General features: G+C 31.2%; 1 protein-coding gene across 1 annotated transcript; it reads left to right on the top strand.

Moving 5' to 3' along the window:
* Window positions 1-705: 705 nt before the first annotated feature.
* Window positions 706-1,833, top strand: LOC143256722 (uncharacterized). The gene is made up of 3 exons (XM_076514331.1): window positions 706-854; window positions 947-1,449; window positions 1,729-1,833. The coding sequence occupies exons 1-2, from the start codon at window positions 843-845 to the stop codon at window positions 1,427-1,429; spliced, it is 495 nt and encodes a 164-aa protein (XP_076370446.1). The 5' UTR covers window positions 706-842; the 3' UTR covers window positions 1,430-1,449; window positions 1,729-1,833.
* The last annotated feature ends 12,779 nt before the right edge of the window (window positions 1,834-14,612 follow it).

The following is a 14,612-nucleotide window of genomic DNA, read 5'->3' on the forward strand; positions in this document are numbered from 1 at the left end:
GTTTCTGTACTTCTTGACGATTACTAATCCTCCTAATCATAATCTGATTATGATTTCTTTATATAAAAGTTTTGTGGAGACCGAGTAATCTATTTGATGGTGATGAAAGGTATTGGTGAAATATAGACATGTAATTGACTATTTGAATGTTTCATTCACAAAATAGATTAAAATATACCTCCATCAGAGTATTATTTTCTTTGTGTTTTTTTTCACATCACTGTCACTTTATTAGAGAAGTAGAAACACCATTAGGAAAGAGAAAGACAGCAAATAAATATTTTACATAAGACAAGTCTACAGTAAAGATTTAGTTAACTACAAAGAACAGAGCTAGTAAACTATTCGTGGATATTTATCATCTCAGAAAATATTAAAATAAGTCTAATAATTTATAACGAGAGTGTAGTTACTCAAACATTAACTCAGCCTAGAAGAACATAATGCTATAAAACAATCTTACCATACAGTTGTTCCATGTATAAACACTAAAGTAAAATTAAAAGCTGTTTTTTTGTTTTTCTTTTTTAGAATTCTGGGTTGAATTTCAATTTCAATACAGCTCAAGCCAAAAGTACTACAAGCTAAGTTACGAATAGAGCATGTTGACCCTGATGTTTTACTTAACGTAAATTAGTCTGAGCATGTATGAGCGATTTCTAAAGGTGAAAACGAGCCAGAAATGCGTGGGCAAATAGTTGACCACCTTCAAAGGAAGGTGTGAATTATGAATGGAGAACTAAACATATGCATTCTTCTGAACCAAAATGAGAGTATAAAAGGATTTGGAAATCAGAGAACAACACATTTCTTTCTGAGAACTAAAGACACCAGCAGTAACCATGAACACTCTGGTAAGTTCCAATTTATTACGTTTAGCCCGATGACATTACAATCGCTTGAGCTCTATAAAAATATAAAACAAATTTCTATTTCTTTTTACTAGATCGTTTTTCTCGGTCTTCTGGCCTACACCCATGCTGGTCTGCTAGGCGCTGGTCTTGTTGGTCCAGCTGGTGTTGCACCTGTTGGTGTCGCTCCCGCTGCTGTTGCTCGTGTTGCCGTAGCTCCCGCTGCCGTAGCACCTGTCGCTGCCTTTGATGCAACTGGCGCTGTTGCCGCTGCTCAAGGTTTTGCTGCACGTGGCATTCCCGTTGGACGAGCTGCTGCCTCCGTCACCCGTATCAACCACGGTGGTGTAGGCTTGGGTCTTGGAGTTGGTGCCCACGGACTAGGTCTGGGAGGCCTCGGATATGGCTACGGTCTGGGAGGTCTGGGATATGGATATGGTCTTGGAGGATTGGGATATGGATATGGTCTTGGAGGATTGGGATATGGATATGGTCTTGGAGGACTGGGATATGGATCTGGTCTGGGAGGACTAGGATATGGCTATGGTCTCGGCTTAGGAAAATCTTTATTACATTAAAGCCTCTGCTTTGACACAAGGTAAATATTTTTTAATGAAACAAAAATGTACCTACTTCATAATGTTCGCTTTTCACGGCTACGAATTTTATTGTATTATCAGTGCTGAGTGAATAATATTTAAGAATCACAGTTTACAATATCAACGTAAGTCATAAAGTACTTTTAATAATCACTAGTGAAACGTTAAGTGTAATAAAATAGTCTTTCTAACTCTTTCCTAAACTTTGCAAAAGATTGATTAATAATCATAAGAATTCATATTTTATTTCTAAAATATGTCTTTTATGTACATTTCAGTGTTTCGATCTGTTGTCGTCTACTGAAACTTTCGGTGTTGATCCACTGATAGTTGGGGGTGTAAATTAATTAGTGTATCTATTTCAATAAACGTTTGTAACTTAACATTGCTTTTTTATATTTCTTTTGTCCACTACACTATAGCAACAATATAAAGACAATGATAAAACACGAGTTATTGTTTTATGATGTCGTCAGTTGAAGATACTTTTCTTTCCACACGGTATACCATGTAACAGCTGTTTTAAAAACTACTTTCATGTCACATTATAGTGTACAGAGTAATTCATGTAGGACTTCTTCTTGTGGCGAATAGTGCACAGCGAGTACAAATTACGAATTTCCCGCAAAACTTGATTGAATAATGTCTCGACATTTATCTTCACATATTCACTTATTAATGTAATTAAAGTATCATTATTGTGTCGGTTGGGTTTAAGAAAACGACATTCATAGATGAATTACATCTGTGACTTTCGATCACAAATAACGAAATTTAGTTTCTTAAAATAATTACTGAACCAATGAAGCTTCACACTAATAGGTATGAGTCATAAGAAAAGAGTTCAAAATAGGTATTATTGGTGTATATAAATTTTATAAAACAGGGGAAATTGTTACATATAACTCTTGGTATGCACAATATTAAATGATGATACCGCATCAGTTGGTAAAGTTATATGAAATATTATGTTTGTACGGAATTTATAAACTACTAAGTATAGATTTGTAATCATTATATTAATATTTTAAAACTAGCCTTTTAATTGGATAATACTTCACTAGAAGTACAGTGATATCATAAGTTATCCCAGATTCTAATTTGTTAAAATTTGAATTCGTAGAATTGAAGTTTTACTACAATGTATATAACTAATTATACATGTATTTATACTAATAATATAGAAATAAAAATGTTAATATTTACACTTTTTTAACAAGGAGCACCACAACTTAATAATAAATTGCACGGTTGGTCTCCTGTAGTTCGATGTTAACCGAATCAAGTTTGAATAATTATGTGGGTGTAGTGAAATGAAAACCAACATTCATGCGCCCTGAGAGTTCAAACCACTAACAGAATATTTGAGTATTTTAATGAATACTAAGAACAAATTGTCTTCGTTACTAAACTTAAACACATAATCGATCACTTAGAAGTTAGGTAAAATCATAACGTCAAAACAGTTGTAATAACCCACAATAACATATCATTCCATATTTAGTAAACCATAACACCTGATATCAAATAGAGAATAAACCACGTTTACAGTATGAAGTGGACTTCATTGCAATTCACATACAAATCGACCGACAAAAATAATATCAATTACTGATTAAAGAAACCTACTTGCATAAACTGGAACAACTACTGAACCGTTGTTATGTTCTATAAGCGTTAATTATAGATCTGGTTATTCCTCTCGGTATTGTTAAAATAATAAATAAGATTTAAATTAAGATTCATAAGATTCGAATCATACCTTAAAAAAAAAACTCTTCTCTTAAGATGGATTGTTAAACAACTAGAATAACAACAATCACGTTCGTCTTTAAAATTCTAAGTAGTTTCAACGGATTTGTTTATAACTTTTGTGCCGTTTCTCGTGGATAATTATAGTTAGAACAGATATAGCGGTGTTTACAAGACTTCTTAAATATGGCGATCAGAATGAGAAGAAATAGCGATGTAGAAACTAGTTCCAAAGGAAACAAGGAACTTGGAACATTTTTCTCATAAAATGTTTTAACTGAGGTGTCTAAGCAAGTTATACTAAAGAGCAAAAACATTTTTCACTAAATATGTTTTCAGTTTAGCTTTGAGAAGCTACGTTCTATTTAGTCTTTTAATTCAATAATAATTAGTAATTACAGTGTAAATTCTCTTTTCCTTCATTTCTCTTAGTTTAACGCAGAGCTGCGCAGTGGAAAACATTGCGATATCCTTACTGAGAGTTCTGAAAGCCGTTTCCATAGCTGTATGTGCCCAGACTTACCGTTATGCTAAAGGAAAACAAAATTATTTCCTAAGTTTCGTTCAATATCATATATTTTATAGTTTAAATATAAAGAAACAACATTTTAATAATAACCTATTATACAAAAATTCTTTTCCAATTATTAAAATTATTATTTAAATAATTAAAACTTTTTAATTAATAGAAAACATGTTTCTTAATAAAGCAATGGGATAGAGAAAATATATTGTTTGTATTTCAAACTATTTGGAAATTAGTTCGATATCGCAGGCAAATGTTTAAAATAAATAAAAAAAAAAAACATTTCTTATTTTCTAGTTTGAGTATTTTTTCAATTTTTGTCGTGGACTTTCTTTTCACAATTATATTAAGTAACCTGCTATACATTTTGAATGTAATGTACATTTTTATAAATAATCCAGAATGCAACGAATCTGTTTTACTATCAGAAAATGTGCAATACCCAATAATAGTCTATATGTTACAGCAGTTTTATATTACATGTCAGTCACGCAAGACTTCCAATTTCTTTCCTATGATTATAATGAAAACTTCAGCAGTTTTAAAAAGATCCAGATGGATTCATAAATCTATTATTTTTTAAATTTGCTCATTCATGTGAGTTCAACATTCACTTCAGTTTTGTTTCTTGTTACTACCTTAATGTCTGCTTCTGTTTTTAAGGAGTTCTTTATGACACGTAGACTAATAAAAAGAAATTAATCAGTTAGAGCAAATATCTAAAGAGATTCTTAACAAATATCCTGTAAATATGCATGACGAATGACGTGCATACATATTGTAACTTCCATCTTGAAATAGACGAAATAAATGAAACGATTGTCGGGGGCGGAAACTTTTGTTAGTTAAATAATATCATGCATATCATATTTCCCGTGGTATAATTACTAATGACCAAGCTTTAGAATTCCAATGAAGGTCGGCCACTTTATTTCTAAATGCTGGATCCACAAAAAAATATATACGAAGAAATAAACAGTGCTGTACCAATTTTAGTGATTAAAGATAAAAGATGAAAGTGCTTAATAACACTAACAAACGAGTAAGTTCAACCAGAAAGCAGGTTTTGAATCATGTTCAACGTATTCTTGAACAAAAAGAAAAGTAATGGTATAAGGCAATTTTCAATTCAAGTTTTCTGCATAAATTTCCAAGATTATTACAACAATATGAACATTTAGTTGTTTTCACGTAGTTGGAAGAATAACATTCATTTGATTTTTTATAGGTAGAGAGAGTCATGGACTAACCGACCCCAATTTATTAGTGAAAGAATAGAGGGAAGGCAACTAGTCGTCACCACCTACCGCCACAACTAAAAATGTAGAGCTTGTTTCTTGCTATCCTCAGCTAATGAGTCTATCGCCCTCACCACTTAGCCATGCCAGGCCCAAATAAGAAAGGGAAGCAAATTGCTGGTAAAGAGGACCTCACTATCAGATAAGGCAAACGTTGACATGGTTACGGTGATTTGTTTTCCGAATTTAATTCATTAAATAAAAAGTAAGCAGGATAAAAATTGATTAAGTAAAATAGCCAATTTGTAAAGATAAAAATAATAAATTTAAACAAGAAACGTTCAGAGAAAAAAAACAAATACGTTAGGCACGAAGATGAAAATAAAATTACAAGTTTATATGTTGTTCATGAGTATGTTCTTGTCTGTTTTGAAACCTGACCTTGTGATAAGAGCACTCGCCTCGCGATGAACAGATTCAAAATCCATCACCTATGTTATAGTATTGTAAAATGACAGTCAGTCCCATTGTTATTTGAGAAAGAGTAACCCAAAAAATGACAATGGATGGTATGGAAGGATCTACCTTCCCTCTAGTTTAACACTTCAAAGAATATCCCTCGAGTATTATTCTACGATGTTCAATAAACAAAAATTCTCCAAACAATCTATAGCCTTCATTCAATTACCTCGGGATGCTCATATTATGCATTGTATCGGTATTTGATACAAGGAAAAATAAAACATTCAATGAAAGTTCAGTGGACGCCATACAAAACTTGACTTAAGAAAACTACGTTGATCAAATCTTCAATTTTTTTCACAACAGTTGGAGGTACAGTTATTATTATGTTATTTTACATTAATATTAGTAAAAAAACGGTATTGAAAATAAACAGAAAAATAAATTTGATGCTTAATAACCAGAATTGAACGAGATAGAAAAAGGTTGATTACCTTCAACGAAGGAAGTGAACAATGAAAAAGTTTTAAATAACATACTGGCATCTAACAAAAGAAGTTTCACAAGAGCTAGATGACACTATAAAATTACTGAGAAGCAAGCGAACAGAACAGTTTTCCTTCCATATCTGAATACATCAGCACAAACCATGAAATTTCTTGCAAGTGATCATATGATATAATATTAGAATTAAACTATTTAGATAAAATCTATTCAGATTTAGAGCGAAATTTTCAATTTCACAATATCTCTTCATATTTAAATTATTCTCTTAGTTTAAATTTTTTTGTAGTTGAAATGAAGATGAAAATAAATAGGATACATGTTTTTTTATTATTAATTTACATAACGGAAAATAAATAGCTTTTCAAATAAGTCTTTAAAAGCTGTAATTATATATAACTTCACCTTAACTCAATAAACTGAAGTATCAATCCAACTAAACAGTAATATTTAACTTTTATTATTTATCAGAGTCAGAAAAATGTCAACATAACCTTTATAAAATATTTATATCTAGATCGGTTTGTTTTTTCGGTTTTCTGGCCTACACCCGTGCTAATCTGATAGACATCGGTCTGCTAGGCGTTACTCTTGTTGGTCCATTTGGTGCTGTACTTCTTGCTTTCGATCCCGACGCTGTTGCTATTCTTGGTAGCACACCCGCTGCCGCAGCACCTGTCGCTGCTTTCAATGCAACAAGAGCTGTTTCAGCTACTGAAGGTTTGGCTACACGTAGTATTCCCGTGGGATGAGGTGATTCCTCAGTCACGAGTATCATCCACGGTGGTGTAGGCTTGGGTCTTGGCGTTGGAAACAGCGGATTAGGTCTGGGAGGCCCCGGCTATAGCAATGGTTTGGGAGGGCTGGGATATGAATATCATCTGAGAGAATAGTGATCTGGCTATCATCTCGGCTAAGGAAAAGGTTTCTTACATTGAAGCCTCAGCTTTGACAATAGTAAATATTTTCTCATGAGACAAAACTCTATGTACTTTTTATTTTTTCTCGGCTACGAATTTTATTGTCTAATCAGTACTGAGTGAGTAACACGGAAGAAGGAGATTGTAAAAAATAAAAGTAAATCACAAAGTGCTTTGATAATGATTAGTAAAACGTTAAGTGTCAGAAAATAGGCTTTTTATCTTTCTTCTTACAGTTTACAAAAGATTGATTAATAATCACCCAAATTCATATTTTGTTACTAAAATATACCTTTCTGTACATTACAGTGTTCTCGATCTACTTTCGTCTAATGAAACTTTCTGTGTTGATCCATTGATATTTGGTGTGTCAGGTAATTAGTGTATCTTCTTCAATAAACGTTTTCAACTTAATATTGTTTTTGTTTTAATATTTATTTTGTCTACGACACAATAGCACCAATATGAAGAAAATGATAAAACACGAATTATTATTTTATGTTATTTTTATTTGAATATACTCTTGTTTCCACACAGTATACCATGCCACATTTGTTTTAAAAACTGCATTCATGTCACGTTATGGTGTGTAGAGTAATTCCAGTAACAATTCGTTTTTGGCGAATAGTGCACAGCGAATTTTACGCACATTTTGAAAGAATAATATCTAGAGAATTATCTTTATATATCCATTTATTAATGTAATTCAAGTATAATTATTGTGTTGGATGGAATTAAGAATACGACATTAATAGAAAAATTTCATCTGTGACTGTCGATCACATATAACGAAATTACTTTCTTTAAATAATTACTGCACTAGTTCAGCCGCTCTTCAGTAAGCATGAGTCATAAAAATGATTATTATTGTTGTATGTAAATCTGATATAAGAGGGGGTTTTACTACATGTAACTCTTGGTATGCGCAACATGAAATGACGTTAACGCGTAAGTTGGTAGGGTTATTTGTAATACTATGTTTCTATGGAATTTATAAAATACTAAGCACAGATTTGAAATCATTATATTAAAATTTTAAAATTAGCCTTTTAAGTAGATAATACTTCACAATAAATACAGTGATATCATAAGTTAATCCAGAATCAAATTTGTAAAAATTTTCGTTTCGTAGAATTGAAGTTTTACTACAAAGTACATAACTAATTATACATGTAATTATACTAATAACATACAAATAAAAATGTTAATATTTACACTTATTAACGTGTAGGTAATTTATTTTCAGTATTCATTAAAACACTCAAATATTTTGTAAGAGGTTTGAAATCTCAGGGCAGATGAATGTTGGTTTTGCTTTCACGACCTCCACATAATTTTTTAAACTTGACTCGGTTAATATCGAACCACAGGAGACTAACTGTGTAATCTATTATTGAGTTGTGGTACAACATTCATCTGCCCTGAGATTTCAAACCTCTTACAAAATATTTGAGTGTTTTAATGAATACTGAAAATAAATGACCTACACGTTAATAAACTTAAACACATAATCTATGACACTGAAAATAAGTAAAAACATAAAGTCAAAACATGCCTTTGCATAAACCATACCACCTAATGTCAAATGGGGAGCAAATCACCATTTACAATATAGACACCATCACAATGCCAGTATAAATCGACCGACAAAAATAATATCAATTACTGATCATAGAAACCTACTTGAATAAACTAGAACAACTATTGAACCGTTTTTATGTTCTATAAGCTTCAAATATAGTCTGGTTATTGCTCTCGGTATCGTTAAAATAATAAATTCGAATCACACCTTAAATAAAAAACTTTTCTCTTGAGATGGATTGTTCAACAAACTAAAATAATAGCAATTCCGTTCGACTTTGAAATTCTTAGTGATTTCAACGGATTTCTTTATAACTTTTATGGCGTTTCTCGTAGATAATGATAGTTCGAACAGAAGTTGCAGTTTTGGCAATAGTTCTTAAATATGACAATCATAATGAGAAAGAATAGTAATGTAAAAGCTTGTTCCAAAGAAAACAAAGAACTTGGAACATTTTTCCATAATATGTTTTAATTAAGATGTCTAAGCAAGCAACACTAAAGAGCAAAAACAGTATTAAGCCTTCCCCGAAACGAGAGTTTTCTTTTGAGGAGTAAATATCTTTTCGCGAAATGGGGATAATTTCTTTTCTGTGTGGATATAGCGGGGGGAGATTGATTATAATATATATTTTTAAAATAAATCCTGCCACATTTATATAACAATTTACTTCAGTTTTTTAAAGTTATAAAAGCCTGTTGAATGAACACCCTCATCCACCTTATGGCTCAGCAGTAAGTCAAAAGGTTTATAGCTCTAAAAACGTAATTTTATTGCTTCTGGTAGGCACATTATAGATGACCAATTATGTACTTTTGCACTTAACAACAAACAAACAATCTTATAGTATACTGTATTAGGTTTGTGCTGACATACTTAACGTGACTAATGGAAAGGCTATTAGTGACAGAAATTACGCGAGTTTAAATTATCCTTAAAATTGTGTTAATTTTGAAAATCTAACACATAATAAAGACTAAGTGCTTAATTATCGAAGAACTTTTGTTTTCACTTTAAGAAGTATATGCTAAGTATATGTTATGTTGTTACAGATTATTAACTTAATGTGTAAGGTAATAAAAGGATAATAACAAAATAATATTGTAAACTAATTCTTAGGGACTTGTTGTGAAAAGTATTAAAACACCGAATATAATGAAACGTATTGAAGAAGATGTGTTTCTAATTTTTCATATTATTATTCAAAATAAATTAATATTAGATATAATAAATATGAATTTCTCTGACTTAAGTTTGTTACATTAAATACCTCCAGTGAAAAAATAATATCTTGTTTAAATGCTTAACAATTATCGTGACATCTGGTGAGAACAATGAAAACTAACATTCATGGAACATAGTTTTACAGGTCTGTTATTGCTGATGAGTTCATATGGTTAAAAAGAGAGCTTTTTAAAAATAATTTATTAATGCCTTCACTACCCGTATATAAAGTATGAAGAGCATTAAGAGCTTTTATTCATTTAGGTTGAGAACCTTCCTTCCTTAGTCAAGATAAGAGGGAAGTATTGAACACGTCTTTTCTGAGAAATTAACTCTTTAGTCACATATAGATTAAAAGTGGTATACAACTACAACTATAAATTAATAGTTTGTCAAGGAAAGATATTGGTTTGTTATTTCTATTATAACGAGCTGTCTGCGATTATTAAGCCAAACTACACATGTGAATTATACCTAGGCTCTAAGGAAGAGAAAGGTAATTAATAGCAAACACATCACTGAGCTAAAAAACCTCTAAGTTTAATTGGAATGGACGATTAAAAAACAAAATTGAGCAGTATAATAAAAAAGAAAGTTAACTTATTTGAGCAAATAATTGAAGATACCCAAAACATGTTGTAAACAAGTTGCTGTCAAAATATTTAGGAACGGAACCTGTGTCAGTTCTCTTAAGCTCTCTATTGCACAGTGGTATGTCTGCAATTTTCAACCGCTATGAAATGGATTTCGACACCTATGGTAGGGTCTTAATCTTTTGACCAGCTAGTATTTAGTCTGATTTCAGAGTTTTCACTTTTACCCCATTAAATGCTAAATAAGTTCTTTTTTTATGTCTTCTTATAGCAAAATCACCGAGGGTAATCGAACCCCTGATTTTAGCGAAGTAAATCCCGAGACATACCCCTGTTCTTGCGAAGGACTTCGTTTTTCGACACTCTATTAAATTTAGTGGTTGAGTCTAACAACACAAAATAAAAATGTTTTCTTTTTGTTCATTATCGTTAACAGACAGCATTGTATATAACTTTATTTTATTTTCCTCTTCGTGCCTAATTTTTTGCTTTCTTTCAGTTTTTTTCTATGAACGTTTCTGGTTTCAAATTTATTATCTCTCTCTTTATAAATGGCTATTCCACATCATGAATTCTTATACTGTATACTTTTTATTTAATGAGTAAAATTCGGAAACAAATCACCATAACCATGTCAACGTTTATCTTATTTGGTTGTGACGTCGTCTTTACGAGTCATTTCCTTCCATTTCTTATCCGTGACTGGCATGGCTAAGAGGTACGGGCGGTTGAGTCGTCAGCTGAAAATGATTGGTTCTTTTCCCCGTGACACCAAACATACTTGCCGGTTTTACTCGTGGAAGTGTTATAAAGTTACAGTTAATCACACTATTTGTTGATAAAATAGCAGCCAAAGGGTTGGCAATAGGTGGTAACGACTAGTTGCCTTTCATCTATTCATACAGTGGTAAATTAGCTCAAGTATCGGTCTTGTAGCTTTGCGCGAAACTCAAAAACAAACAAATATACCAAGTATGCTCGCCCATTTCAGTCGTGGAGGTGTAATAATGGTCCAGTGAATTCTACTATTCTTTGGTAAAATAACATTAACAATGATAGCGGTAAGTGTTCAGAAATACTTGCCTTTCCTCTTTTCTTTCTCTGCGAAATTGGGGGCGGTTAACGAAAATAGCTTTTGTGTAGCTTTGCGTGGAATTCAAAATGAACCATTTGTTACGATCAGTTATGACATTTTCATCTTCAGTAATGTAATTTTCCGTGTATTTTCTAATTTACAGTACAATCTAATGTATTTTTCACATTTTAAAATCTATTCTATGTAAAATTTACAAATTTCATCTCCCACTGAGTAACCTTTACACCCAAACATTATGGCTAATGGTTTCAATGTTTTGTACAATATTCCTTTCAATATCACAGACATCTTTTGTTTACCTGTGTCTTTAGATACGAACAATATTTCATGAATCTTTTTGCTATCTTTGCTTTTACAGCTTTTTAAATTCTTTATAACACTGTAATAATATATATTCATACATTTGTAACCACACGCTATTGGTTATCTAACAATGTAAACGGTTCTGCTGTTTTGAATTTCATGGCAAGAACTACATTCTGTGTCCTTAGAGTAAATACTAGAAAATGTTTAGAACACTGGAAATATTAATACATTTTTTTTTGCTTAAGCGAGATTCAGCACAGTCAACAAATGTTCATGATTAAAAAATACAATATATTGTGAAGATTTTTGAAGCAATAACTTCACAGCCTGAGTGCATTACATCATAAGATTGTGCAGTGAGAATGTTCACCCGACAACTAACGACATCATTTGGACATTTTAGTAAGAACTGAGACTTGAAAATAACTTGATTGGATAAGAAAAAAAAAGATGGATGCAAGGATTTGTTCACATCCATTGCTAACCTTTTAAGTATTATTTAACTCAAGAATATTTCAGTGAATCATGTCAAATATTTTACGAAAGGAATGGCCGAATGGTTAAAACACTCGATAATATGAACTAAATATTCCTTTCGTTGTAATAAACTTGGAAATTTATGTATAAAATTTGAATTAAAAATTTGCCTTATTCCATTATTTTTCTTTTTGTCCTAGAATACGTTGAACGTAATTCGAACATTTGTTCTTTGATTGAAGTTAATGATTTGATAGTGTTATTAAGCACGTTTCTTTCATCACTAAAATTTGTGCTTCACTGTTTATTTCTTCGTATATTTTCATATATTCGAAACATGAATAAGTCTTATGTAAAATGGACAAAATACTCAAACTGGAGAACGAGAAATGTTTATTTTATACTATTTTAAAAATTTGCTTACGATATAGAAACAGTTTTCGTGTCGATTGAAATACAAACAATATATTTTCTTTATCCCATGCGTTAATGTGGTGCATGTTCTCTATTAATTATACAGGTTTTTCTTCAGCACAAATAATCTTTAATAATTGGAAAGGGTTTTTGCGTAATAGAACATTAATATTTAGGTTATAAAATATATGTTATTGTACGAAACGTAGGAAACAATTTTGTCCTCCATTGGCATAACAGTATGTCTGGGCACTTAACAACAATAGAAACTAATTTCAATACCCTTGTCAAGCAGAGCGCAGTGTAGTTCATTGCTCAGTTTTGTGCTTAAATACAAGAAATGAAGAAAATGAATTTATACTGTAAGTTTTAATTCTTATTTAATTAATTATAGTAAATAGAACGTAGCTTCTTGAAGGTAAACTGAAAATATTTTTAGTGAAAACTGTTTTTGCTTTTTTGTATAACTTGCTTATACAACTCAGTTAATAACATCTTATAAGAAAAATGTTTGAGGTCCCTACTTACCTTTGAAACTGGTTTCTTCATCGATATTCGTTTTCATTCTGATCGCCATATTTAAGAAATCTTCTCAACACCAGTAAAACTGTTCTAACTATAATTATTCACGAGAAATGGCACAAAAGTTATAAACAAATCCGTTGAAACTACTTAGAATTTTAAAGACGAACGTGATTGTTGTTATTCTCGTTTGTTTAACAATCCATCTCAAGAGAAGAGTTTTTTTTTTATTTAAGGTATGATTCGAAACTCATGAATCTTAATTTAAATCTTGTTTATTATTTTAACGATACCGAGAGGAATAACCAGATCTATAATTAAAGCTTATAGAACATAACAAAGGTTCAGTAGTTGTTCTAGTTTATGCAAGTAGGTTTCTCTAATCAGTAATTGATATTATTTTTGTCGGTCGATTTGTATGTGTATTGCAATGAAGTCCACTTTATACTGTAAACGTGGTTTATTCTCTATTTGGCATTAGGTGGTATGGTTTACTCAATATGGAATGATATGTTATTGTGGGTTATTACAACTGTTTTGACATTATCATTTTACTTAACTTTTAAGTGATCGATTATGTCTTTAAGTTTAGTAACGTGTAGGTAATTTATTTTCAGTATTCATTAAAACACTCAAATATTCTGCAAGTGGTTTAAAATCTCATTCTCGATGAATGTTGGTTTTGATTTCATAACACCTACATAATTGTTCATACTCGACTCGGTTAATGTCGAAGTACAGGAGACCAACTGTGTAATTTATTATTGAGTTGTGGTGCTTCTTGTTAAAAGAAGTCTAAATTTTAAATTTTTTATTTGTATGTTATCACTATAATTACATGTACAATTAGTTATATACATTGTAGTAAAACGTCATTTCTATGAAGTCAAAATGTTCACAAATTATATTTTGGATTAACTTATGATATCACTGTCTTTCTACTAAATAAGCATCTACTTAAAAGGCTAATTTAAAAATATTAATGCAATAATTCCAAATCTGTATTTGTATTTTTAAATTCCGTACAAATATACTGTTTCAAATAACCCTGCCAACGAATGCTTTTCCGTCATTTAATGTTGTGCATACCAAGAGTTACATGTAATATTCCCCTCTTTTATAAGATTTATAAACACCAATAACATATCTTTTAAACTTGAGTCATGCTTATTGGTGTGAAGCTAAATCGGTGCAGTAATAATTTTAAGAATGTAAATTTCGTTATTTGTGATCGAATGTCACAGATGTAATTTCTCTATGAATGTCGTATTCTTAAACCCAACCGACACAATAATTATACTAAAGTTACATTAATAAGTGAATATGTGAAGATAATTTTCGAGACATTATTCAATCACGTTTTGCGGAAAATTCGTACTTTGTATTCGCTGTGCACTATTCGCCACAAGAAGAAGTGTCACAAAAATTACGCTATACACTATAATGTGACATGAAGGTAGTTTTTAAAACAGCTGTTACATTGAAAACTGTGTGGAAAGAAAAGTATCTTCAACTGACGACAACATCAAACAATAATTCGTGTTTT

Source organism: Tachypleus tridentatus, chromosome 7, assembly GCF_004210375.1.
Source record: "Tachypleus tridentatus isolate NWPU-2018 chromosome 7, ASM421037v1, whole genome shotgun sequence".
Classification (NCBI taxonomy): Eukaryota; Metazoa; Arthropoda; class Merostomata; order Xiphosura; family Limulidae; genus Tachypleus; species Tachypleus tridentatus.